A 26,364-nucleotide genomic window follows, 5' to 3' on the forward strand; every position below is an offset into this window, starting at 1 on the left:
AAGAGGAGCAGCTACTTTCTCCGTTAGTTGGCCAGGAGTGAGTGTCCTCTGGCCAGAACCTTTCTTCCCAATGGCCTGTAGTTCCCAAACTTGAAACATTGGTGGAGAGTTTCCTGGTCATATAGTACAGAATCTCTTACTTGTGTCCAGCTGCTAAATCACATAAAAGCAGCTAAAATATTTTTAGTATTACTTTTCCATGTAAGACATTACTGTAGTTGCCTTTAGGATGTTATGTGATTGGAATGGAAGATGTGATTCTAAGATATGATTGAAATGGAAGGTGTGATACTAAGAAGTGATCCATGCTATGGAAAAAGAAGTGAAAATCCCTCTTGAATCTGTTGCATATGATCCCTGCTTGCCCCAGGAATGTGAGCCCTGAGGACGTTCATCAGTCTGAGTCCTGGGTATAACCCAAACTATAGCATTAAGAACCCTACCCTTTCCACCTCCAGATAAATGAAAAAATATCAAAGGGGGAAAGATGTGCCAAAAAGTCTCTTCTTTTAATTAATTCTGAAGGCTTTCCCAATGTATATTAATGGAGCTGTTCTCTTGTCCAGATGAGTAATGCATCTTTATAGAAAAGTATCTTTTGGCCTTTGTAACATTTGTTGATAATAAATATTATGGCATGGTACCCCATATTCTCTTTTTCCCCTTTGAAATTTAAGGCTCTTGAGATCTGCCAACAGAGGAACTTTGTAGAAGAGACCGTCTATCTTCTGAGTAAGTAACTTTCGTTGTAATAAATTGCAACATAATTTTAATCTTGTCATAAAGTTTGTGCTGTGAAAGTATGCACAAAGCATTAAGTCCTGTCATTTAACAAACTTATTCTCCCAGAAACAAAGTTGGTGTGTAGTCAATAAAACTACCTTACATATCTATCTCTTACCAGGAGACAGGCAATTTTTTATTTAGTCCTAAGTGGAGCAGAGGATCGGGTCCAAGAGGTAAAGATAGCTGAACCATTAAGTAGTAGCAACCAAAATATATTTAAATTTAACATCCTTGTCAGGGGGAAAATACCAAAGAAGCCCACCATAGAAGCATGTAACTTCAAAAAGAGAAACTACACAAAAATGAGGAGGCAAGTTAAGCAGAAATTAAAAGAAACAGTCACGAGAGTGAAATGTCTGCAAGATGGATAGAAACTATTTTAAAACACCATAAGAGGCTCAAACTAAATATATGCCCTAAATTTAAAAAAAAAAAAAAAAAGGACTAGAAAAAAATAGTGCCACCATAGCTAAACAACAGAGTAAAAGAGGCCGTTAGAGGCAAAAAGTCATCCTTTAAAAATTGGAAGTCAGATCCTCTGGAGGAAAATAGAAAGGACCATAAACTCTGGCAAGTCAAGTGTATAAGTATAATTAGGCAGGTCAAAAAGGAATTTGAGGAGCAACTAACAAAAGACACAAAAACTAATAGCAAATTATTTTTAAGTACATCAGAAGCAGGAAGCCTATGAAACGATCAGTGGAGCCACTTGATGATCAACGTGCTGAGGGAGCACTCAAGGAAGATATCCTCATTGCAGAGAAGCTAAATTAATTCTTCGCACCAGTTTTCATTGCAGAGGATGTGAGGGAGATTCCCACACCTGAGCCATCCTTTTTAGCTTTTTAGGATAAATCTGAGGAATCATGCCAGATTGAAGTGTCAATAGAGGAAGTTGTGGAACAAATTGATTAAATTTAAACAGTAAGAAGTCATCAGGACCAGATGGTATTCACCCAAGAGTTCAGAAAAAACTCAGATATGAAATTGCAGAGCTTAATAGCTGTGGTATGTAATCTCTCACTTAAGTCAGCCTTGTACCGGAGGACTGGAGGATAGCTAATGTAACATTGATTTTTTAAAAGGCTCCAGAAGCAATCCTGGCAATTATAGGCCAGTTAGCCTAACTTCAATATCAGGCAAGTTGTTTGAAACTGTAGTAAAGAACAAAATTATCAGACACGTAGAGGAACATAATATGTAGGGGAAGAGTTAATGCAGCTTTTGTAAAGGGAAGTCATGCTTCACCAATCTATTAAAATTCTTTGAGGGGGTCAACAAACGTGGAGAAAGGTGATCTGATGGGTATAGTGTACTTGGATTTTTAGAATGCCTTTGACAGGGTCATCAAAGGACCTTGGTGGGAGTAAGGATTTGTGGGATAAGAGGAAAGGTCTCTCATGGATCAATAGCTGGTAGATAGGAAACAAGAGGTAGAAATAAATAGTTTTCACAAAGGAGAGAGGTAAACAGTGAGGTCCCCCAAGTGTCTGTACTGGGACCTGTGCTGTTCAGCAAATTCATAAATGATTTGGAAAACAGGGTGAACATTAAGATGGCAAAGTTTAAGATGATAAAACTTACAAGATAGTACCAAAGCAGACTGTGAAGAGTTACAAAGCAATCTAACAAAATTGGGTGACTGGGCAACAAAGTGGCAGATGAAATTCAGTGTTGATAAGTGCAATGCACAAATATAATCCCAACTATACTAACAAAAAGATGGGGTCTAAGTTAGCTGTTACCACTCAAGAAAGACATCTTGTCCATGGTCTACATTGGGGAGGAGATGGATCTAAGTTACACAACTTCAGCTATGTGAATAACGTAGCTGAAGTCGACGTACTTAGATTGACTTACCGTGGTGTCTTCACCGCGGTGAGTCGATTGCTGCCGCTCCTCTGTTGATTCTGCCTGCGCCGCTTGCGGTGCTGGAGTACAGGAGTCGATGGGAGAATGTTCGGGGGTCGATTTATCACATCTAGACTAAATGCGATAAATCGATCCACGCTGGATTGATTGCTGCCTGCCGATCTGGCGGGTAGAGTAGACATACCTTTGGAGTCACCATGGATAGTTCTCTGAAAACATCTGCTCAAGGTGCAGTGGCAGTTAAAGCTAGCAGAATGTTAGGAGCCATTAGGAAGGGATAGATAAGACAGAAAATATCATAATACCACTATATAAATCCCTGGTAAACCCACATCATGAAAACTATGTGCAGTTCTTGTCACCCCATTTCAAAATAGATACATTAAAGTTAGGGGTATGGAGCAGCCTCCATATGAGGGGAGAGTAAAAAGACTGGGACTGTTCATCTTCGAAAAGAGATGACTAAGCGGGGATATGATAGAGCAGTGGTTCTCAACTGTGGGTCCGTGTCCCCCTGGGGGTCTGTGAGCCTCAGGTGGGAGCAGAGCGGGTTGAAGCTGGCAGCGCCTCCCCTCCCCCCAGCCTTCCCCCCGTCCCCCCCATTCCCCCAAGCTTGTTCTAATTTTGCTTACAGTCTTGGAACTTCAGATTCCACCCATCCTGCAAGAAAACTGGACTTTTATTTTGTTTGTTTTTATATATATATATATATATATATTTTTTTTTTTAAAGTACTCTATCGTGTAATGTAATTCTCTCAGCAGGGTGGGGAACCCTCTTCAGGATGAGAGGAATTGTAACATACAGCCCTGGAGTTTGTGTGTATTAAAGCTGTGGTGGGCAGAACTGACAATAGAACAGGAAATTTACCTCATGGGTCTCATTTAATATGAAAAATGTTCTGTATGTATGTTGGAAGTGTGGAGGAACTCTTGCTTTCAGAAAAGAACTAGTAGGTTTACTCAATACAAGAGATGGTTCAGTCCACTGTAATCCAAGTATTTTATAGTCATTGCAGCTGTGAATGTTCAGCATCTTTGGAAGATGAGGTCCACTTAAAGAGAAAGTGTGTGTGTTTGTGTGTGTATGTATATATATATGTGTGTATATGAATATAATAAAATTAGACTTATTCTGCCTCAGATGTACCTGCAGTGCAGGAGAGAGAGAATTAACATCACTTTGCTTAACCTACCTTTGTATAGTTATAACAACATTTTAAGGCCCAGATTCATCAAAGCACTAAAGCATGTGCTACAACCCTATTTACTGTAATGGGACTTGAGCAGAGGCTTTAATTAAGCACATGCTTAAATACATTGTTGAATAATGAGGGACTTGAGCATGTGGTTAAAATGAGCCTGTGCTTAAGTGCTTGGCTGAATTGGGGTCTAAGACTTCACCCTCTTGTTCGTGAACCAGGAACAGTATAAACAGTACAGATGTTTATCACAGGGTGCTTTCTGCACATTTTTCTTTTGTGTTTTTATAATTCCCGTATTCCTTTTTTCTTCTAGGCAGAATGGGGAATAGCCGTAGTGCACTGAAGATGATAATGGAAGAATTGTATGATGTAGATAAGGCTATTGAATTTGCCAAGGAACAAGATGATGGAGAACTATGGGAAGACCTCATTTTATATTCTATCGACAAACCACGTAAGCAGAATAAGCTCCAGGCAGCTTTGTATATATGTTTGGTGAAATGCAGTAAGCTTAGGGGAGGGGGAGTTGAATTATCCCTGTGCATGGCAAAAAGAATATGTTCTGATTCTTTTTGGAGCCATGCCAGGTTACCTAGTGCAAGAGGTTGTATTGCAATGTTATCATTTTTAATATTGGCATGCTGAGGAAAAAATCCTCTATTATTGCAGTATCTGGAGGTGAGAAAGGGCAAGTATTTAAGCATCTGATGTCATCCTACAACTTTTAGTAAGTGTATTGTTACCTACAAAAATTCATGAAATATTATATTTCTTTTAAGTTGGTTTGAAGTGAGGGTATATTTTTATACCTCCTGAAAAGTTGATCTTCAGGCTACATTGACAGAAAGTTTGAGCTATTGTATAAGTTTTCATATAGTGTATGTGTCACTTTGCAAATTTCTGAAAATAAAGATCAGCCTAGATCTTTCTGCTCTTTCACCAGATTAAATGTGTTGAATTCTTTACTTTGTCTGGTGAAAACAAAAGATCTTTTAATATTATTTTGTGGGGTTTTTTTTTTCCCATTTGCCCTGTCCTGAGCATCTGCTCTGGGTTTACAGCTCAGGTAGGTTACTGACAGAATGTCAACAAAATAACATTTTTTATTAGAGAGCGGATTCAGGAGAGAATATATCATTGGGAATTTAAATCACTTGGGGAATCTTTAAAGCTACCTACAATATATGATTGTGTCCTCTTTTGGAATTTCTAAAGCCAAGGCTATAAAACTATCTTGATTAGGCACCCCTTTTCCCAGGCACTGAATGTCTCATGAGATTACTGTTGGGATGCAGAGCTTTTCACCACTTGGCCACTAATTCAGATCAGTACCAGGTAACCAGAAATCATTACCATTTCTTAACCTACAAGAGATGAGTTTCGTGTTCTCAAGTCCAATACTTAATGGGCAGAAAACCATCATCAAGCATGTTACTAATTACTGAGGAGAGAAAGATTTTCAAGATAAAATGTTCAGGCGTTAAACACCTGAGCAAGTGGGGAAAAAAGGCCCCACATCACCTTGGAAATTCTACCAGCCCCCTTTGCCTGTGTACACAGCCACTCAAGTGGACCTGTACAATTCCTGGGCAGAGGGAAGATGCTAGATCTTGAATTGCTCTCCTTCCCAGAGCTCCATCTGGGTAGCTGATTGGCCAAAAAGTAAAGGGGGTGGAGCAAAAGGCCCACCTCAGCACTGCATGAAACAGCATTTCACGCCTGTAGGAAAAGCCTACTTGAGGTTCAGAGAAGTGCTTGAAAAATATTTAATTCTTTATCCCATGCTTCCAAAGTAAACATGCACTGAAATTAACCTTCTGGTTCAATGTGTTCAGGTGCCCAAAACATTCAGCTATGGGCACACTATAATTTCAAATTTGCGTGTTATTTTTGTTGTCTTTTGAAGATTTGGCCAATTAAATACTCTGGGTTTCCTTTTCAGAGACTCAAAGACTTTTGTGTTAATCAGCCAATCACAGTATGTCCTCTTTCCTCACTCAAGAGAGATGTATGCAAGAAATATATGAATGTGACTTAACATTGCTTTTTAAGGAAGGAGCTGTCATAAAATCAGCAGAAGGCTATTGGCTGTTATCACAGCACTCTAGTATTGGGTATTTTAATGGGGCTTCATCTTACAACTTTTTTACATCTTTTTTTATACAGCTTTTATTACTGGCTTGTTAAACAACATTGGTACCCACGTTGACCCTATTCTTCTGATTCACCGCATTAAGGAAGGCATGGAGATTCCTAATCTGAGAGATTCACTGGTGAAAATTCTCCAGGATTACAATTTGCAGGTAAATGCAGCTCACATGCTCTCTTTATCTCTACTTCTGTGGTATTCCGCCTCAAAGGAACTGAAAAACCACTTTATCACTGAACAGCCGGATATGGCCACAGACTAAATCAGACAATCATGACTTCTTATATTGAGATTACTCATAGACTCATAGACTTTAAGGTCAGAAGGGACCATTATGATCATCTGGTCTGACCCCCTGCATGCTGCAGGCCACAAAACCGTCCCTACCCCTTCCCTGGACTCTGCTGTTGAAGTCCCCAATCCTGTGTTTTAGTGACTTCAATCGGCAGAGACCCTCCTGCTAGTGATCCCTGCCCCATGCTGCGGAGGAAGGCGAAAAACCTCCAGAGGCTCAGCCAATCTACCCTGGAGGAAAATTCCTTCCCGACCCCAAATATGGCGATCAGTAAGACCCCGAGCATGTAGGCAAGAGTCTCTAGCCTGACCCCTGTTGGCCATTATACTATTTACCTACCATTGCTTGGTATTCCTTGGCTACTATGTTTTACCACTAAACCATTCCCTCCATAAACTTATCTAACTTAATCTTAAAACCAGACAGGTCCGTCGCCCCCTTGAGATGCTTGGGTTGTGGCACTGCATTATTTTGACTCCGGCTATGTCTACACTATGAAGTAGGGGTGTGATTCTCCTGCTCATGTACACATACTCGCGCTAGCTCTCATTGAGCTAGCGTGAGTATAAATAGCAGCGTAGCCACAGTCGCACTGGTAGCAGGAACAGAGGCATGCCTAGTAGAAACCCACTGGTTCCAAGTAGATTTCTATGTACTCTGCACGGCTCAGCCATTCCTCCACTGCCATTACCCCTGCTACCCTTTGGCTCCCTGTGGCCGCGGTTTGCTGTTCCCAGCCAATGGGAGCTGCGGGAAGTGGTGCCACTTCCCGCAGCTCCCATTGGCTGGGAACAGCAAACCACGGGCACTGGGAGCTGAGGGGCTCCGTGCCTGTGAATGCTCCAGGTAAACAAAAAGTCACACCCCGCCAGCGACTTACCCTGACAGGCTGGGAGCCAAAGTTTTCCCATCCCTGAAATATAGGGTCGGCTTATGAAAGGGTCGTACAGTTTTTGCTATTTTTACCTATCCATTTTGGGGGGGTTGGCTTATAAACGTTCCTCCCAGATTTTCCCACCCTTCTTACCACTGGTTAGCTCCACCCATGGGAGTGATGTGTGCATGGTTATAAACAAGTCACAGGTGGCCTTTGTACTTTAAGGACAGTGATGGTGTACCTATCCTGAGCAGCCCTACATGATGTTTACTGAAAAGGTCAGTGGCCACTCACACTGTTGGTATCGTGGATGAAGATGAACTAGTGATAACTTATAGTGGGATTTATTTAGTTAGTTAGTCCTAGCTTTAGAGGTTTAAATGAACTCTCCTACCTCATGATCACCACCACCAGCAGTGTTCAATCCTGTATTACCTATCTTTATACCTTTTTATGTAATAAACGCACAGTCAGTTAGATATGTTAAAACATGTATTTATCTGCTAGTTAGTACTTTAGAGAGACAAGGTAAGTGAGATAATATCTTTTATTGGACCAGCTTCTGTTGGTGAGAGAGACAAGCTTTCGAGCATACACAGAGCTGCTCTTCAGGTTCTTCCAGAAGTATTAAATTGAATAAAATGTAGGCTAAAGCCACAACTTGAAAGTTCTTGTATTTTATATCTAACTCTTTAAATCTAACTCTTCACTGAGATGAATATTAAATCATAAATCAAGTAGGCCACTGACAACTGCATTTTAATTTATATAGCCATAAAATTGTGCATTCTATTAAGTGGGTCTACTCATGCATCAAAAGTGACAGGCCTACGAGCGGTGGTTTATCTAACAGAGAATAAATTGCTATTCTGCCGCCAGCATTTGAAATATAATTAAATCACAATCAGAACTCTGGCAGGCATACCAAATTGCACCAGGTTACATTGAAATTCTGATAATAAAGGAATAATTTACTGTTTGTAATTCCTGGTTTGTTTGCAGCTGTTTTAAAACATTCAGTCCTTTTTGGAAAATAGATAGCAATAACAATCTTTAGTTTTAAAGACTGTATGAAGAATAATTTTGATAGCATGTCTTTAATAACTAATTTACACTTATATCATAGAGGATTTCCCTGCTAATCAACCCACAGTCATTTATTATATTGCAGCAACCCTTAAATTCTATTAGAATACCAATGTCAAGTATTTTTCTTTTGAATAAAGTATTTTATTGTGGTTAAAATCTTGTGTATACTGTAAATTCCCAGACCTACACTTGGTTTACGTACTTTATGTAAGTACGTAAGTACACCTACCTCGATATAACGCTGTCCTCGGGAGCCAAAAAGCTTACCGCATTATAGGTGAAACCGCGTTATAGCGAACTTGCTTTGATCTGCCGTAGTGCGCAGCCCTGCCCCCCCGGAGCACTGCTTTACCGCATTATATCAGAATTTGTGTTATGTCGGGTCGTGTTATATTGGGGTAGAGGTGTATTCTAAAAGTACAAGAACATTTTTGTTATTAAAAATCCTCTGTTTAAAACTCAGGACATTCAAGTTTAAGGTTACTCTTTGAAGAACTTCAAACATTTTAAACTATGGACCTGCACAGCTGATGAGTCCAAATAACCTTAGCTCTGCACCTGTAGCAAAGTCTCTTGACCCAAAATTCTCAAACTTCAGTCTGTTTCTTCCCTACTAGAAATGATGGTGGAAGTTACAAGTGCCTAAATATAATTTAGGTGCATAACTTTAAACACTCACATCTGGAAATTTTGACATAAGTTTTGTGGACCTATCTTTAGAATGAACAATGTTCTGATGTAGAAAAGACCAATAAAAATATTCTTTATTCAGTCACTTGTTGCACAGTTTAAGCATCTCTCTTTTTCCACATTGATAAAATAGGAGTCTCTTCAGCTTCAGGATGTAGTAATGTGGAATTTAGTTTACATTAATCACGGAAGTTAGCAAATGTTGCATATGCATCGTTGTGATAAATTTAAGATGGTATCTGATTTTAAAAATAATTTTAATTCATATTCCCTTTTTTTTATTTGCTACAAGTATCAGAAGGATAGTGCAGAAGACATTCCTTACTCTAAGATCTTTTTTTGTTTATATCAAATATATAACCAATTTTTTATTTAGTATTTTTAATAACTCTGACTACTCAGGTACTATGACCTGTTTTTTCTTATGTCTATTGACTGAACCTAAGTTCTCTATCATGACTGGTTGAATACTGATTAAAAATCCATCTGGAAAATTTATGTTGGATGTTTTCTGTTTATTTCCATCCACCTCATTCTTATTTTGTCCTAAATACAATATAAATAAGCTGCTGGTTCTCAAAGTGACCACTAGAGGGCATATCACAACTTGTACAGCCTACCTGTGTCTATTGATAACAGTATCTACTGGTGTGTGTTTTGTTGTGACAGATCTTCTTTCTTCCTTGATTTCATTCAGAAATTTAAACTCATTTAGGCCCCAATTCAGGAAATAATTTAAGCATGTTCTTATTGATTTTCATGGCATTTAATCATGCCCTTAAATTTAAGCACATAAGTGCTTTCCTGAACAGGGATGGACTTGAGGATATCTTTATGTATTTTGCTGAATCAGACCTTTATCAATTAAATGGAAGTCTGTGTGGCTGGTAATCAAATTATCTGATAGTATCTGCCCTAAGGCAGTGTAATGTGACCGAAACAGAGGATGAAATTTTCATTACTTTCAAAGGGCTTGGTTCATGAGGTTATTTATTAAATAAAGTGAAAGGTACTGTATCAGTTTCACATTTTTCTCCTTGTTTCATTCTCCTGATTTTTTTTTTCCTTTTTAATAATCTCATCCTTTTCTAGAAAAGAAGTTAGAGTTCCTGGGGTTTTTGCTATAGAGGAACAATCATTTTTTGTCTTCTAAGAGAATTTGATCCTGCTGCATTTATGGTTTCTTTGTAAATTTTCCCCCTATTTCACTGTTAAGGAATGCAGCTCAATCTTGTCTAATGGGACCTACCTATATGCCCTTTTCATCCTAATAATGGCACATGATTCTTTAAAAACATTCATTTTTTCCATTGCTTCTCTTTTCTGTACATACCGTAGTTATTGAATTATCCTGTTTGTCTTTAAACTCCTTGAATCTATGTCAGTGGAATTTTGAGCACTGACATAGAACCTCTTTGCACTGTGATTTTTTTCTTGCCCGTTTTATTGAATTATTAGCAGAATAAGGTCTGACAGTGAGTCTTCTACAGGTTTTCCATAGCAATAAATGTATCTACCAGTGCATCTATTCTACAGCTTCTCTTTCTCAACATTTATATACTGCCTACATTTTTAGGTACCAAATAGTTTGATTTTTTTCTTCTGATTTAATTTGTTTTATCATTTCTATTACATAAGCAAACACTCCTTGAAAGTCCTGTTTTCAATAATTGCTTCTGGCAAGGAGAATGGACTTACATATAGTGGTTTAGACCTCCTAAGGCTTTGTCATTCACACACCTGAAATATAAGTGATGAATCCTTAGGTGGTAGCTTGAAGACTTGTAACATTTTAAAAGGGGAACGCTCCTATTCTGCAAAATTGTTTCATCCAGCTGTTCTGTCAAAAAAGCCTCCAGACATTTTTTAAAAATTTAAGCCACTGCTCTATGGTTTAAGTGGAATTTGTCTTTCACTGTGGTCCTTTTTGGAGGAAGAGGGGGGAGAAACCCATAGGGTCAGAATCAGATGTCTCCTGAGAAATAAAGCAGGTATTAAAAAGTTAGAGGTTACTATTTTAAACTTTTTATACAGTGTAGAACTGAATTCACTTCATTGTGCTTTGAGGTTGTATGATTTAATAGTTTGAAGTAGTTAGTACTGGAGAATATGACTGTCACCCACTGGCATGCCCAATTTAAAATGTTTAAAGATTTGTCTATGAATTTATAAAATGTATTTCAGATGTATAATTTGCTAATTTTTGGAAGGTCCTACATAATTCATTTGCACCTGAGAGTGTGCGATTTCAGTTTTTGGAAACTGTTCACTTAGCTGTAATTCACTCTGCTATGATATATTCTTTCAATTAGTTATACAGCTGAGTGTTCCACATTAGTTTATTCACTCTTTCTTATAGTACAGATAATCAGAAGAAATGGTGCAATCATTCTCTTCTTACAGCGCATTTTGTTTGTAGGATTGTCAAACTAAAAACTGTGACTGAGAGTGCTGTTTGAAAACTGGTTTCATGGAAATTAATTATTTCAAACCATCCAGAAAAATGGGAACTTGCGACTTATTCAGGGTTGTTAAATTTGCATAAACATGCTTCATGTTGTGGAAATTCAAATGTCCTTTTCCTTGGTTTTGCATCGTTAGGGACTGTATAATAATACTGTACATAATTCGGCACCATTGATTTCAGGCTTGCATTTTACAATATTGCTGAACAATAACATCCATCTAATGAAGTGCATTAGAGAAATGCAGAAGGACTGAGACTTTCACTAACAAGAAATGAAAGCTAAAGCTTTGATTGATTTTCTTGGCACCCAAAGCTTCTGTATAAATAACTCGTCAGTGTGAAATACATTTGAACAAAAATAAACTTTGAAGGATCTTAGTTGTCAATGTTTGGAAATGTTTATTCCATGTAATGTGTTCCCAAGTGTCTTTTCTTGGAGGATGTAGAAGGAATCATAGTAACATGATTGGTTCCCTTTTTCTCTTTCCATTTTTAGGTGTGTTTTGTTTGTTTGTGTAAGTAGAGATACAAATTGGCTGGCGTGAGGGAATTAAACTGGCAAGGAAGTTGCCCCAGGGAGGAGAAAGACAAGGATCTTGGGAAAGGAGTAACGAACGTGGGTGTAGGATGGAGGATATAAGTGATTGGGAGTGGTGGGGCACTGTAGGAAAATGCCTGCCCATCCTCCTTTTGTGGGGGTGAGAAGTGAGGTGTAGGAGGAGCAAGGGAGCTAGGGGGAAGGGTACAGCTCTTATGGTAGTGTATTTTAAAAGAATTCTGCTGTCTATGGGAAGACAACAAAATCTTACTTGGTGATTAAAAAGGTGCCTCATGATGCAGCTTCTAGTAGTTTTCTGGGGGCATGAAGACATCTTGGGATGATCTTGGGGCCATGAGAAGGTTTGACTTCCGCTGTCACTTATAAAAGGCAGAGGACTGAGAGAGCCAGCAGTAGACAATGTGCAGCTCTCCATTTGGTGTGGGTGATTGCTCCTGGTTGAGAAGTGTTGGCTGTCTAAGTCAGAGCATGCCTGGAGCTTCCAAATTTAAAATGGGGCCATCAGTATTTTCAATAGGATTTATTATCCCTTCTCAGCAAACTCTTCTTTCTTATGGAAGTGAGGAGCCTTTGTCTTGGTAACATACTAACTTGAGTTTTCAAATTTAGAGCAAAAGTGCAAATTCTTCCACTGATTGTCCATATGGAGCACATGCACCCCAATCATACAAGATTGGTTTCTTTTGGCTAGTTGTGTCTGCTGGGGCTATGCCTGCACCTTAGATATCCTTGTGCCCTCCCCATCCCCAGCAAGCGCCTAAGGGGCCAAGCAGGCCCAACTATCCTTCTTACCGCCTGTGGAAATGAGACTGAACTCCTGCAGTGTGCCAGTGTGTGTTAATTAGAACCACAATTACTGACCTACAAAGCTAAATAGAAGAGGTTCTCTATTTCAGCATCTCAATACCAGCTTTTGGACTATTTACTAGCCCTGAAACAAATCTGGGCTTTCCAGCAGCTCCGTAAGGGTCCATTTAGTAGCAATATCTGCATATCACCCTCCAGGGCCATACTGTTTTTTCCCACGCTGCAGGTCTAGATTCCCTAAGGACATCATTCATGTTTTTCCTTCCACGTGGGAGGCCTTTCCCCCTTCGGGAACCTCAGTATAGTACTAGCAAGGCGATGGGTCCTCCTTTTGAGCCTTTAGCAACCTGTTCCTTATACTACCTGTCTATGAAGGCTGTTGTTAATAACTATTACATCTGCTTGACGGGTAGGGAAGATAACCGGTACTCCTTATACAGTTTCATAAGGACAGGGTCGCTCTCAGACCTCACCTCAAGTTTCTGCCCAAGGTTGTGTCAGAATTCCATATAAACCAATCCATTCAACTCCCATTTTGTTTCCTAAGCCTCATTCCACCCCAGGGGAAGCTAAACTTCACACACTCGATGTAGTAAGGGCATTGTTGTCTTACATCAACAGGACAAAATCATTCAGGAATACACCCAGGTTGTTGATGGCCTTGCTCAACCCTCTATGCCCTTGGAGGAGGGTGGGGAGCAAGGACATGCAGGGTGCAGTCATGGCTCCAGCTGACACCTCTGACCAAATGAAACTGACCTTGTGCTCATGGGAAGTGTGCGCATCAAGAAGGGAATCCATGTGGACAAACATGCTGAAGAAAATTTTCCTTAACGATGAGTTGTCCCCTTGATAATACGTTCAATCGTTCATCTTGGGTGACTCGCGTAACCTGTCTTGCTAGCTAGAAGAGCTGAATTAATAAATTATAAGATCAGAAGGGACCAGTGTGATTCTAGAATCCTAGAAACGTAGGGCTGGAAGGGACCTTAACGGGTCATGTAGTCCAGCGCCACCCTCCCCCCAGCCTCGCCCACCACTGCACTTAGGCAGGACCAAGTTTACCTAGATCATCTCTGATAGGTGTTTGTCTAACCTGTTCTTAAAAACCCCCAACCTCCCTCTGAAAGTCTATTCTAGTATGTAACTCTGCTTATAGTTAGCAAGTTTTTCCTGATATCTAACCCAAATCTCCCTTGTTGCAGATTAAGCCCATTATTCTTGTTCTACCTTCAGTGGACACAAAGAACAATTGATCACCATCCTCTTTATAACAACCTTATGCATATTTGAAAACTGTTGTTAAGTTCCCCCTCAGTTTTCTTTTCCCAAAACTAAACATGGCCATTTTTTTTAACCTTTCCTCATAGGTCAGCTTTTCTAAACCTTTTATCCTTTTGTTATCTCTCTTTTGGAATCCAGTTTGTCCATATTTTTCCTAAAGCACTCCAATTTGTCCACAGTACTCCAGCTGAGGCCTCACGAGTGCCGAGTAGAGCAGGACAACTACCTCACGGTCTTACATATGAAACTCTTGTGACTGCACCCCAGAATGAAATTAGCCTTGTTTGTAACTGCATCACATTGTTGACTTTTATTTTTCATCCTCTATAACCCCCAGATCCTTTTCAGTAGTACTCCCACCAAGCCAGTTATTCCCCATTTTGTACCTGAGCAATTGATTTTTTTTTCCTTTCTAACTGTAGTACTTTGCACTTGTCTGTCTTGAATTTCATCTTGTTGATTTCAGACCAATTCTCCAATTTATCAAGGTTGTTTTGAATTCTAATCCTCTTACAAAATGTTAGCAACCCTTCCGAGCTTGGAGTCATCAACAGATTTTATAAACATGTGCTCCACTCCGTAATCCAAGTCATTAATGAAAATATTGAATAGTACTCGACCCAGGACAGCTCCTGCAAGATGCCACTAGATTCATCACCTGAGCTAGACAGTGAACCATTGTTTACTACTCTCAGTATGGTCTTTCAAGGAGTTTTGCAGCTACTTTATAGTAATCTCATCTAGACCACATTTCTGTAGTTTGCTTATGAGAATGTATAGGAGACTGTCAGAAGCCTTATTAAAACCAAGATGTATTACCTCTACTGCTCCTCCCATCCATTATGTCAGTAACCTTTTCAGAGAAGGAAATTAGGTTGATTTGTCATGATTTGTTCTTGACAAAGCCATGTTTGCTATTACTTATAACGCTCTTATCCTCTAGGTGCTTACAAATTGGTTGTTTAATAATTTGTTCCAATATCTTTCCAGCTATTGAACTTAGGCTGACTGGTACATTTTAAAGATAAGTAACTTAGCTCAATCTCCCCTCGTACTATATTTGCTCTTCTTCAGTCCTCTGGCACCTTACCCATCCCTCTTGAGGCCTCAAAGATAATTGCTAATGGTTCCAAGATTGTTTCAGCTAGTTTCTTAGGGTGAATTTCATCAGGTTTCGCTAACTTGAATACATCTAATTTATGTAAATATTCTTTAACCTGTTCTTTCTCTCTTTTGCCTAATGTTCCTTTCCCCTTGTTAATATTAATTGTGATAAGTATCTAGTCACAATTTACATCTTTAGAGAAGACTGAAACAAAGTAGGCATTAAATACCTCAACCTTCGTGATGTCATCTATTAATAGTTCTCCGTCCATACTAAGTAGACGACCTACATTTGTATTGGGCTTTCTCTTGCTCCTGATGTATTTATACAATCTCTTATTACATTTTATGTCCCTTGGTAGGTCTAGGCTTTAGCCTTTATGATTTTGTTCTTGTATGTTTGTGCTATCTTTCATATTCATCCTTCGAAATTTGTCCATATTTACACTTTTTGTAGAATCCCTTTTTGACGTTCAGGTCATTAAAGAGTTCCTGATTCAGCCATAGTGACCTATTAGTATTCTACATCTTTTTCCTTCATGTTGGGATAGTTTGCTGTAGCACCTTTGAGAAATTGCCAGCTCTCCTGATCTCCTTTTTCCCTTAGATGTTCTTCCATTGGAACCTTACCATAGGCAAGTTCATCCATTGTATTGAATTGAGTGGGTATTTAAAAATTTTGACTCCCTCCCTTCCTTTCTAATTAAGTTTGTCTTTTGAAATTTTATAACTTTGCTTGTGGTTTGGTTATAGTTACAAATTTTGCTTGCTTAGATATTTTTGGGGAGAAAGTAATTGAACCTTTCTTTGGCCTTGTCTACACTTACCCGGGGTTCGACGCGCAGCATCGATGCATCAGCGGTCGATTTAGCGGGTCTAGCGAAGACACGCTAAATCAACCACAGATTGCTCTCCCGTCGACTCCTGTACTCCACCTGAATGAGAAGCGCAAGGGAAGTCAGTAGGAGAGCGTCTCCAATCAACATTGCATAGTGTGGACCTTGCGGTAAATAGATCTAGGTACGTTGACTTCAGCTACATTATTCACATAGCTGAAGTTACGTAACTTAGCTTGATCTCTCCTCGTAGTGTAGACAAGGCCTTAGTTTCACAGGGAATCCCAAGGTTTAGAATTTGTGAAGCACTGATATAGGGAATGCTTCAAGTACTGAGGTGGCATTTCTTATTAGTCAAATGAGAAGTTTTTAAGGTTGGCCTCATCATGTATGACAAGATTTGAGTACAGTTTTCTGCATTTGAATGTATAGTAATTGACTTGACTTAATCTTATCTGGTTGTGTACTTTGTGATAGATTTTGCTACGTGAGGGATGCAAGAAGATACTTGTTGCAGACTCACTGTCACTATTGAAGAAAATGCACCGAACTCAAATGAAAGGCGTCCGCGTGGATGGTGGGTACAAACAAAATACGGCAGTCTTCAAAACTGTTGAGCAGTATTCTTTGTTTTTAGACTAAGGACAATATTGGAAGCTTGCCAAGGGCCTGGGCCTCGTACCTAATTTACAGAAAATGGAGTGGGATGCTGCTAGCCCTCATCTTTAATGAGGAATTGCTAGCTTCTGGAAACTACAGGTCCCTGTGTCAGTACTTTATCTTGATCCAAGTAGTCTCTGCTCTGAGCAAGCTAAAAAGTATTGCCTCCTGGGACCTGTTGGCTACGCAAATATTCTGTTAATCAGAATATGTAACCTAAACAAGAAATTACAATACATCTTTTAAAGATACCTGAAACTATTTCAAACTATTTTATCACCTATGATAAAAAAAAAAATCAGCCGTTGTGTAACTCCAAGGAAATGCAATAATTCCAACACGAGAAAGTCGGACACTAGTAAAGTCAGAGGATCAGCGCTTCTGACACAGCATACTGTACATGAAAAAAACAGCCATATATTTTTTAACCTCTTTCAAAGCTCTTCCTGTGAGTTTACAGCTCTGATCTGACTGTCAATCTAGGTGTTAAATGGCATATTCTCCACAGAATTTGAGCACCTTACTACATATTTTCATGCTGACAATAAGGCTGCTTCTATTTCATACTTAAATTTTTAATAGACTGCAGAGAGCATTATAAATAAATAATTCCTCAAAATGCAGCATTGGATGCTGGAATTTCTATAGTAAAGACAGGGTCATATCTGCTTGAGGCATGATGATAACAATGTTCTTTGTCATTAATTTTTAAATATTTGTTTTCATACAGAAGAGAATATCTGTGAATCGTGTCTTTCCCCTATACTTCCTTCAGGTAGGACGCTTGGTGGGAAAGAGACCCTGTGAGAGAGAATCCTTTTTTAGGAAATATAAATCAAAAATTATTGTTGTTCGTGGAATAAACCTGTTAGAATCTGAGCATTTGAAAACACATTGCTTCATTCAGTGCTAAGATATTTGCACTTATAGTAACTCCTCATTTAAAGTTGTCCTGGTTAACGTTGTTTTGTTGTTACGTTGCTGATAAATTAGGGAACATGCTCGTTTAAAGTTGCGCAGTACTCCCTTATAATGTTGTTTGGCAGCCGCCTGCTTTGTCCACTGCTTGCAGAAAGAGCAGCCCGTTGGAGCTAGCCGGTTGGGGCTTGGAACCAGGGTGGACTGGCAGCCCCCCATCAGCTCCCCGCTCCCCTAAGTTCCCTGTGCAGCAGGCTATCAATTGTTGGCAGTTCAGCTGTCCCTCCCTCCCACTGCCATGTGCTGCTCCTACCCTCTGCCTTGGAGCTACTCCTAGAAGCCTCCTGCTTGCTGTGCCCGGGGGATGAGGGGAAAGAGGGGTGCTAATGTCAGGGTGTCGTCGTCCCCCCCCCCCCCCCCCCCGCTTACCCCATCTCCATAGAGCAGAGTGGAACACGACAGGGCTCAGGACGGAGGAAGCTTGCTGACGGCAGCAGCTGCTGTCTCAACTTGCTAATCTACTTAAAAAGACAGTGTACTTAGAGTGGGGTCAGTGTACTTAAAGGGGCAATGCGTGTATCTCTCTCGCTCTCTCACACACAGGATGTGTGTCTCTGTCTGCCATGCTGTCTCCCCTCCCTCCATTTGTGCTGCCTTGTAGAGTGTGAGGCTACATTAACAACAGTGCGTTAACCCTTGAGGGCTCAGCTAGTGCTAGTTCATCATTTAGCAGTAAGGCATTCCCTGGGAAATATCCCAACCTTTTCCACCCTCTGACTTCCACCTCAACCAAACTTCACAATCATCATTGCTGTGTACAGTATTAAATTGTTTGTTTAAAACTTATACTCTGTGTGTGTGTATGTGTGTGTGTGTGTGTGTGTGTGTATACACCTCTACCTCGATATAACGCTGTCCTCGGGAGCCAAAAAATCTTACCGCGTTAAAGGTGCACCCCAGAGCACTGCTTTACCTCCGAATTCGTTTTATATATATATATGAAAATAGACTTTTGTCTGGTGAAAAATTTTTTCCCTGGAACCTAACCCCCCCCCCCCCCCCTTTACATTAATTCTTATGGGGAAATTGGATTCGCTTAACATCATTTCGCTTAAAGTCACATTTTTCAGGAACATAACTGCAACATTAAGCGAGGAATTACTGTATCTTATAACAGACTGCAGTTTTAAAACATTTTCTGAGATTAGCCCTGAAAATAGAAATTCAGCAAAGCATTATTTATAAAGATATATATTTTGGGAGGGTGCTATATCACAAAAAATATGTATAGTTGTTTTTTTCACTTCTTCCTCAGCATGAGAAGGTTATAGCTTGATTCAATAGAATATGTTGGCCTGAGCCGTCCAAATGACAATACTTATGGCTAAGTATTTGAATAAGATTACTTTCTTTTTAGTGAAAAAGCCAGCTACTGAGCAATGGCACAGAGCATTCAAGGAAGCACTTTCATTTCAGTTTTGTTTTTTCTTCATCATTTGCCAAATTGATGTGGACATGGCGTAGAAGAGAAAGTAGAACTGAAATGGTTTTGTCAGACCCTGGGCTAGATTCACAATGTAGTTCTGCTGTGTTCACCTCCACCAACATGAAGCCTAGCACAGGCCACTGGTAGTAGAAAATCTGGAAGGGGAGGATGTTCCAGTGACGGTTGGCCACCTATTTTTAATGCATTAAAAACTGTATATTAATGATGAGTGAAGTGATTCCTGTGTGTGTAACTTTAGCGCTCTCATAGCCAAGATGGAGTCTGCTCTGCAGGCAGCTTTGGCCAAAAAAAGGCGCACGCAGGAATGCAGCAGGAGAAATCCCTTCCACCCCAGGGGCACCTGTCCAAACCCCCAGAGTGGAGATATCCTATCTCCCAGAACTGGAAGGGACCTTGAAAGGTCATCGAGTCCAGCCCCCTGCCTTCACTAGCAGGACCAAGTACTGATTTTGCCCCAGATCCCTAAGTGGCCTTAGGCAGACATACTGTATAGAAAATTTCAGCCCAAATGGATTAAGTTTAGCAAAGTTATAAGCACTAGAAAATGGTCTTTCATGATGGAAAGTATTGGGCAGTATTAACTGTTGGCGCTACCTGAGCCATCTATAATAATCTGTAAAATTTTTGGAATATGTTAAGCTGAAGGATGCTACCTAAATGTAAGACGTTACTATTATTCTGCATAAATAATGGAATATGTCAATATCTTTTGCATAGGTAAGGTAAATTATTATAACCATCAGCTCCCTTGTTTCACTATCTCATTGTAATGTATTTATTTTCTTCCCCCCCCCCCCAGATGCATCCAAATCCTTCAGTGTGACAGTGTTCCATTGCAGGCATATGTTTCACAAAGAGTGCCTCCCTGTACCTAGCACAGTAAGCAACCAACTTAATCTCGGTGGATATGAGAGATCACCTTCATCAAGGACGAAAGGACAAATGGTTTGCTTTTGCCATCCACAGAGAAGGGCACATGTTTGTCGGGGATTATAAAATGATTATTACAATTATTCCTGACTGTATCTCAGTATGTGTCTAGGAGAAGGGTGGTTAACCCAACTGCAACCAAAATACATATAATTTAAATGAAAACTGCTGCTCTCAGACAAGAAAAATATTTTGATTTTTCTCACATCTGAATATGAAATGCATTTCAGAGACTTAGTGAATGAGCTGTTTGATTTTTTTTAAACTTTTACATAGCAGCTCTCTAAGATGTTTTAATTTAATTAACTTCCATAATAAAACAATTTCTTAAGAAACTTACATTCACTGATTTGATCTGGAGAGGAAAACATCTTCATGTTTTAGTGAATAAATATTTAAATAACTTTGTTTATATTCACTTTTTTTGCTGAGAATTTTTGCTTTTTCTGTTGAATTAAATTGTTTTGGCCGTAGAGTGAAAACACAATAAATAACTTTATATATATAAAAATTGGACAGGGATTTAGAAATAAAAGCATCAGAAAATGAATAAAACAGGAAAAACAAGTGAAATTTAAGATTTTTTTTTACTTGTCTGTTTTTGTTGTAAAGTAAAGTCAATGTCTAAAGAACTACTCCCTCTAGCAAATGTAACAAACTAAACAAGGCATCTCCGTATTCGCACATCAAAAATTATATATTGAAATATTTATCACAGAGATCTTTATTTTACTAGTGTGTTCCCATGATAATAAAGCCTCTTAAATATTTCTCTTAAAAGCAATTATTTGTTGGCAATTTGTTGACAATATTTACTAGCGATAATTACCGTACTATGAATTAGATTATCTGAAGAATAGTCAAATTTTGGCTCAAAGACCAGGATGCCAAAAGCCAGTCTGAAATTTTGTTCCTGGACAAAGAAGGCTAGATAACATTTACTGGGATTTGTTTTAAAAAGTTGACTTTTATTGTAATTGGTACTGTAGGAGTCTTAATATTCTTGTGTTTAGCTGTTGGTCCTCAGTGTTTCTGCTGAGCAGTTGCTGTTTGGTGCCGTGCCAGTTATAGTTATAGGAAGCCTGCTTGATGCATATAGGCATAGGTGGGGCATATTGGAGGAAGAATGATGCAAAAGTAAGGAACATATGAGGGTAAAAGCAGGAGTTAAAAAAATGTTTGATTTGGGTAACAAAACATAGAGACTCTGGCCCAGATCCTCAGCTAGTGCAAATCAGCCTAGCTCCCTTGAAATCAATGAAGCTATGCCAATCCACACCATCTGGGGATGTGGCTCAGAAATCCACTCACAGCCAGATCCACCAGCACAGATCTTCCAAAGAGCGAGGACAGTGTGCCAAGTAATTTGTGCTGTCTTTGTTCCACATAGCTGTTCACATAAGTATTTAATCCTCATAAGGGCAGAATTTGGCTTCAGTATATGTTTGTTATATACATACACATCGTTCTGAAGGGAGTCTTTTAGAGCACCTGCAACGGCGAGGAGGAATATACTGCTTCTTGGCTCCAAGCATAATTATTTCATGCATAATACATTCTGTTATACTGCCTTCCTATGTATATGTGTATGTGCAAACGTGCACAGGAGGTATGCGCTCACTAGAAAGCTGTAGAATTTATGGAGTGACTTACATTTACCCTCCCAAATTCTGAGGTAAATTTTCACATGACAATTGTTTTGTTGCAGAATACAGAGTACTATCTAACTAACATACCTTTCTTTTAAATTTCCAGATGTCCCCATTGCAGTTCTGCAACATCTGCAGTGCTAAGCACAGAGGACCAGGCAGTGCGATCTTGGAGATGAAAAAATAGCATTCTCCATATACTCTCACACATGTCTGAGAACCATTTTGTGGCACTGATGATGATGCTGTTAAGAGATTGTATATAATTCTGAGTGTGATTTAAAACAAATTTCTAAAAAGTATCAGTTTACTGAAATTTCCTTCTATATCTCCAGAAAGAAAAGTGGCAAAACAATATATATTCACCTGCTATATCTTTGTTACACAATGCAGATTTCACCAGTCATATCCTTATTCTTCACTAAGTAATGAAAATATAAACCTAAATGGAAACAATTGGAGATTATCCTTGGCACATTGTATTACAGAATACATGTACCACAGTTTGAAACCAAATCCGAAACCACAGTTAGATATTTGTATGTAAGGTATGTGTAGTTCTTATTGATTTCAGTGGGACTGCTCAAATACTTAAAGTTAGGAAGTTAGTACCTTCCTGAATTGATACCTAAATAAATAAGTTATTAATAAGTTCCAGTGACTGTACATTTTCACCCATCTTGTTAGAAACTGGTTATTTTATGTCATTTGCAGACATAACCTCCATGGTGCTTTCATTTGTATAGATATTTACTATGTTAAGCAAATCCTTCCTTCCTTCCTTTTTTTTTTTTTTTTTAAACTGGCAAGTTTTTAAATGTTACCAGTGAGTGTCTTTAGTCTGTTGCTTAATAACTATAACTATAGTATCTCTCTTGAGTTGCTCAAATATAGAAAAACATCTGGGCTTTACAAGAAAATATCTCCAAGAGCTTCATAAACCAAAAGAGAGAAGGTCAAAATAACTATAGTTTATGATGCCAACAAAAATGCAGTGGTTTTTTTCTTGTTTTCCTGGTGCTCTGTTTTTATTATTGACATACAGCATATAGATACAAGGGGGAATCAATCTTCAAAAGATGAAAAAATTATACAGACACCACCTCTTCAGAGTTATTGCCACTTTTCTAGTATACTTAAAATGTAAAATATGTGTGCAGTATATATGAGCTCTTCAGCTGATCACTCTTGTCTATACTCTTTCACCTTCATACGTGACAGTCAGCTCCTCAGCTGATGTAAATTGGCATCACTCCACTGAGATCAATGGAGCAATGCTAATTTACATCATCTGAGATTGTGGCCCAGAGTATTTAACAAATCAATGCTTCATTCTTTGTTGTCCCATTTATGCTTTACAAGTACATTATAAATGGGCTTTGTTACCTCTGGTGATAGTAATGCTGTATATCACTTAATATTGGAAATAAAATTGTAAGTGTTGCATTAAAACTAGTATATCTTCAAAGAAGCCAAAGGTGTAAGCAATGGAATTGATCCTATGGAATTGATCACACTATGATGAGGCATCACCCTGAATCCTGTGATCTGGGTGGTGATTTTCACCCAAAGCGATTGCCATCTAATTGTTTTGCAGTATGTTTTGAAATAGAGGTTTCGAACATGTTCTCAAGCAAACTGTATAGATCTTTTAAATCTAGGTCCATTTCCTTTGCTCCATATATTATGCAACATGGTGTCATTTAGATCAGAATTTTATCATAATTGGCCAGTATGTTTATGCAAGAAGTTGTTTATTTACTGCAACTTGGTCTTAAATTCCATAAGGCTTAGTAGTGTTCAGTGACTTAAATTGCTAGCCTGCTACCACTTGAGACCATGTGTGCGTTATAGACTTGCACATACTGTACATTTTGCAAGTAATTTTAAATCCATGCATAGATCTCCAGTGAGAATGTTCTCTAAGCCCAAAGCTTCTTTCACTTTTGTTTCATTCAGAGACCACCCTTTTCATGTTGCAGAACTATAAATGTGCTAATTTTGATTCAGTAAGAAATGCCCTGTAATGGGTGATGCCCACTGAGTCCCCACCAGACCACAATTTGGGTTGCTTCCTTTCTCTGACACAAGAGTCCTTCCCCTGTTGTGGGTGTATAAGATCTCTCCAAAAAGAAGTTCCTTTCCCCTTCTCTAAGGGCAGGGAGGAACAAAGTAAAGAAAGGGGGTGAGGGGAAAAGGTGCTTAGCCTCTTGGCCAGTATCTCTGTCACCCGTCTTGGTCCTGGGTTGTCTGTAGGCTTTTTATTGTCCTAATCAGGGTTAGAGTCCTTCCTTAAACAACACTTCCCTCCCCCCCCCCCCCTTCTTTTTTTTTTTTGGCTAACATTTGGTCTGATACAGGCAGACTCAGGGGCGGCTGGGGCAGAAACTGTCTCCCTCTTCCTTGATCTCTCTGCCTGTAATCACCTGTCTCTGAGGCACAGCAGTCTTCCCCAGTTACTGTCCCTTCCTGTGTCAGGCTTTCACTTTTTAAGCTTCCTCCCTCCAGACAGAACAAGCCTTGCAGGTGTATCTAGTTAGTGCTGGCTGAACCCAGAAGAGCTCATTACCTTCTTCCCTAATAAGGTGAGGGGTGCCCCCTCACATGCACAGTGCTGGTTTTTCATCTTTTTTTTCTGAAAAACTTTTTAAATCATAGAATGCATCCCAGGTTAATGTCTAAAACTGGTTTTCAACCTGTGGTCCGCAGACCCCTGGGGGGGTCCGCAGACTATGTCTAAGATTTCCAAAGGGTTCTGTAGCTCCATTCTAAATTTTTCAGGGGTATGCAAATGAAAAAAAAGGTTGAAAATCACTGGTCTAAAATATTCAGCAACCCAGGTGCTTTTCTTTTAAAGATCAGTTTTGGGCTGAGAAGTAGCTGTAAAAAGTTACATAACATTTCAGCAGAGACTAGAAAAATATTTAATTGAAGCTCCAGTGAAATTTGATGAGCTGTCAATTTATCAATGTGCCTGCAGTTCCCACTTCAGGCCAAGATAAGCTAACTTATAAAGGTACATAGGAATGTTCCAGTACAATAATTCCTTTGTTACCCAATTCAACATTGACCAAGGCTGGGTGCTTCAGAGGAAAGTGTCAGACCTTGTAATGCGCCTAATTTTGCAGTACTGCATTGTGGGTGGACAGGGATGGCTCAGCCTGTTTTACTCAAGTGGGCTGTCCAGGTAAATGTATTTCAATAATGATCAGGCTTCAGTTAATTTTCTCAGTCTTCCTGTTTTATTTTGAGAACCATGCATTTGCTTTGGGATATCAGTGGTTTAAAGGCTTGCTCATCTTGTCAGGTTTTTTTTTTTTTTTTAAATAGAATATCAGGGTTGGAAGAAACCTCAGGAGGTCATCTCGTCCAACCCCCTGCTCAAAGCAGGACCAATCCCCAAACAGATTTTTGCCCCAGATCCCTAAATGGCCCTCTCAAGGATTGAACTCTCAACCCTGGGTTTAGTAGGCTCAATGCTCAAACCACTGAGCTATCCCTCCCCCCAGTTGCATGCAGACAATTCCCAGTGAAGTCCGTGATTGGACTCTGGGGTGAAATCTTGGTCCCAGTGAAATAAATGGGGGTTTTACTATTTACTTCAAGATTTCACCCTAAGACTTCAAAGTCACTGTAAAATGACAGCCTGGGTTTCATATCTATTGTTAGTTCACTGACTCCATATCAGATGTGTTCTTTTCATAAATAAAGAGGTTTCGGTACTTGCCAGCCCTGTACTGTACAGGTCAGGCTGGAGTCTTTCCTTCCCCATGTCATCACTAAAGATAAAGGCTTGACGCTGTGCAGTGCCCAATGCTCTTCATCTTATTACACCTTCAGTGGTATCTACAGTCCTATTGTCCTCAGTGTAGTACACAGGTGTAGCTGTTTAGAACTTAGTAAGCATTCTGTTCATTCACAAGGAGCAGCAGAATGCAGCTTACCCAGCTATTTTGGCTACAGTGCTAACAGAAGTAAAAGGCAATTACTTTATATCACTGAAGTCAGCAGTTATGATTGTTCTTATTTATTGCCCTTGTGCATATTTAATGTTCAATTTTAGTCACTTTTCAGAGCAGACTCATACTTCTAAAGTACAAAAATGACAATCCCTTCACGGCCATTTTGACCTACACCTTGGTCATATTTGAAATAAATATCATGGATGCTCATTGCAAATTACTCTAATTTACAAATTTGTCAAACAAATAAAGACAGACAACAGCTAAGCAAGGTATGTTTTGTAATAATAAATATGTATGAGTAATATGATACCTCACTGGAATGTTGCCTGTTAGACTTTGGCTGATGTTAATATTTTGTGGAGATTGTATGGCGTGACCTACTGAGTTTCCACCGAACAAAGTTGATTATTCTCCACCTTGCACTGCAGGATATTCCACTAAGCTCTTTGGGACTATCGTTTTGTGTGTATGTACAGTGCCTCGAACAATGGGGTTCTTGTCCATGACTAGGCCTCCTAGGTGCTACCGCAATACATATGATACTTTAATTTATTTAATTAAATTAAAGGTTTCATTTGGATTTCCAGTTTTTCACAATATGTTGCTTACCTGCAGATATTGCTAAATTCACCATTTCAGCACCTAATCTGTTCAGTTGTGTGGATTTTTGCAATGCCTGAAAGGAATAGGGCTAATGTGTGTATATATATTTTTAT

The 26,364-nt window shown here is 39.2% G+C and overlaps 1 protein-coding gene across 2 annotated transcripts in view; it reads left to right on the top strand.

Annotated features, from left to right (window-relative positions):
* VPS41 (VPS41 subunit of HOPS complex) overlaps positions 1-23,154 on the top strand; it is a 141,967-nt gene extending 118,813 nt beyond the window's left edge. For both annotated transcript variants that reach the window (XM_054019212.1, XM_054019214.1), the window contains 7 exons: positions 678-732; positions 4,176-4,316; positions 6,029-6,165; positions 16,497-16,596; positions 17,410-17,454; positions 19,904-19,983; positions 21,790-23,154. In XM_054019212.1, coding sequence (XP_053875187.1) covers positions 678-732; positions 4,176-4,316; positions 6,029-6,165; positions 16,497-16,596; positions 17,410-17,454; positions 19,904-19,983; positions 21,790-21,870 — 639 coding nt within the window. In that variant the 3' untranslated portion in view covers positions 21,871-23,154. The remainder of the gene's footprint in view (positions 1-677; positions 733-4,175; positions 4,317-6,028; positions 6,166-16,496; positions 16,597-17,409; positions 17,455-19,903; positions 19,984-21,789) is intronic.
* Positions 23,155-26,364: the final 3,210 nt, after the last annotated feature.

Source organism: Malaclemys terrapin, chromosome 2 (assembly GCF_027887155.1).
Source record: "Malaclemys terrapin pileata isolate rMalTer1 chromosome 2, rMalTer1.hap1, whole genome shotgun sequence".
Taxonomy (NCBI): Eukaryota; Metazoa; Chordata; order Testudines; family Emydidae; genus Malaclemys; species Malaclemys terrapin.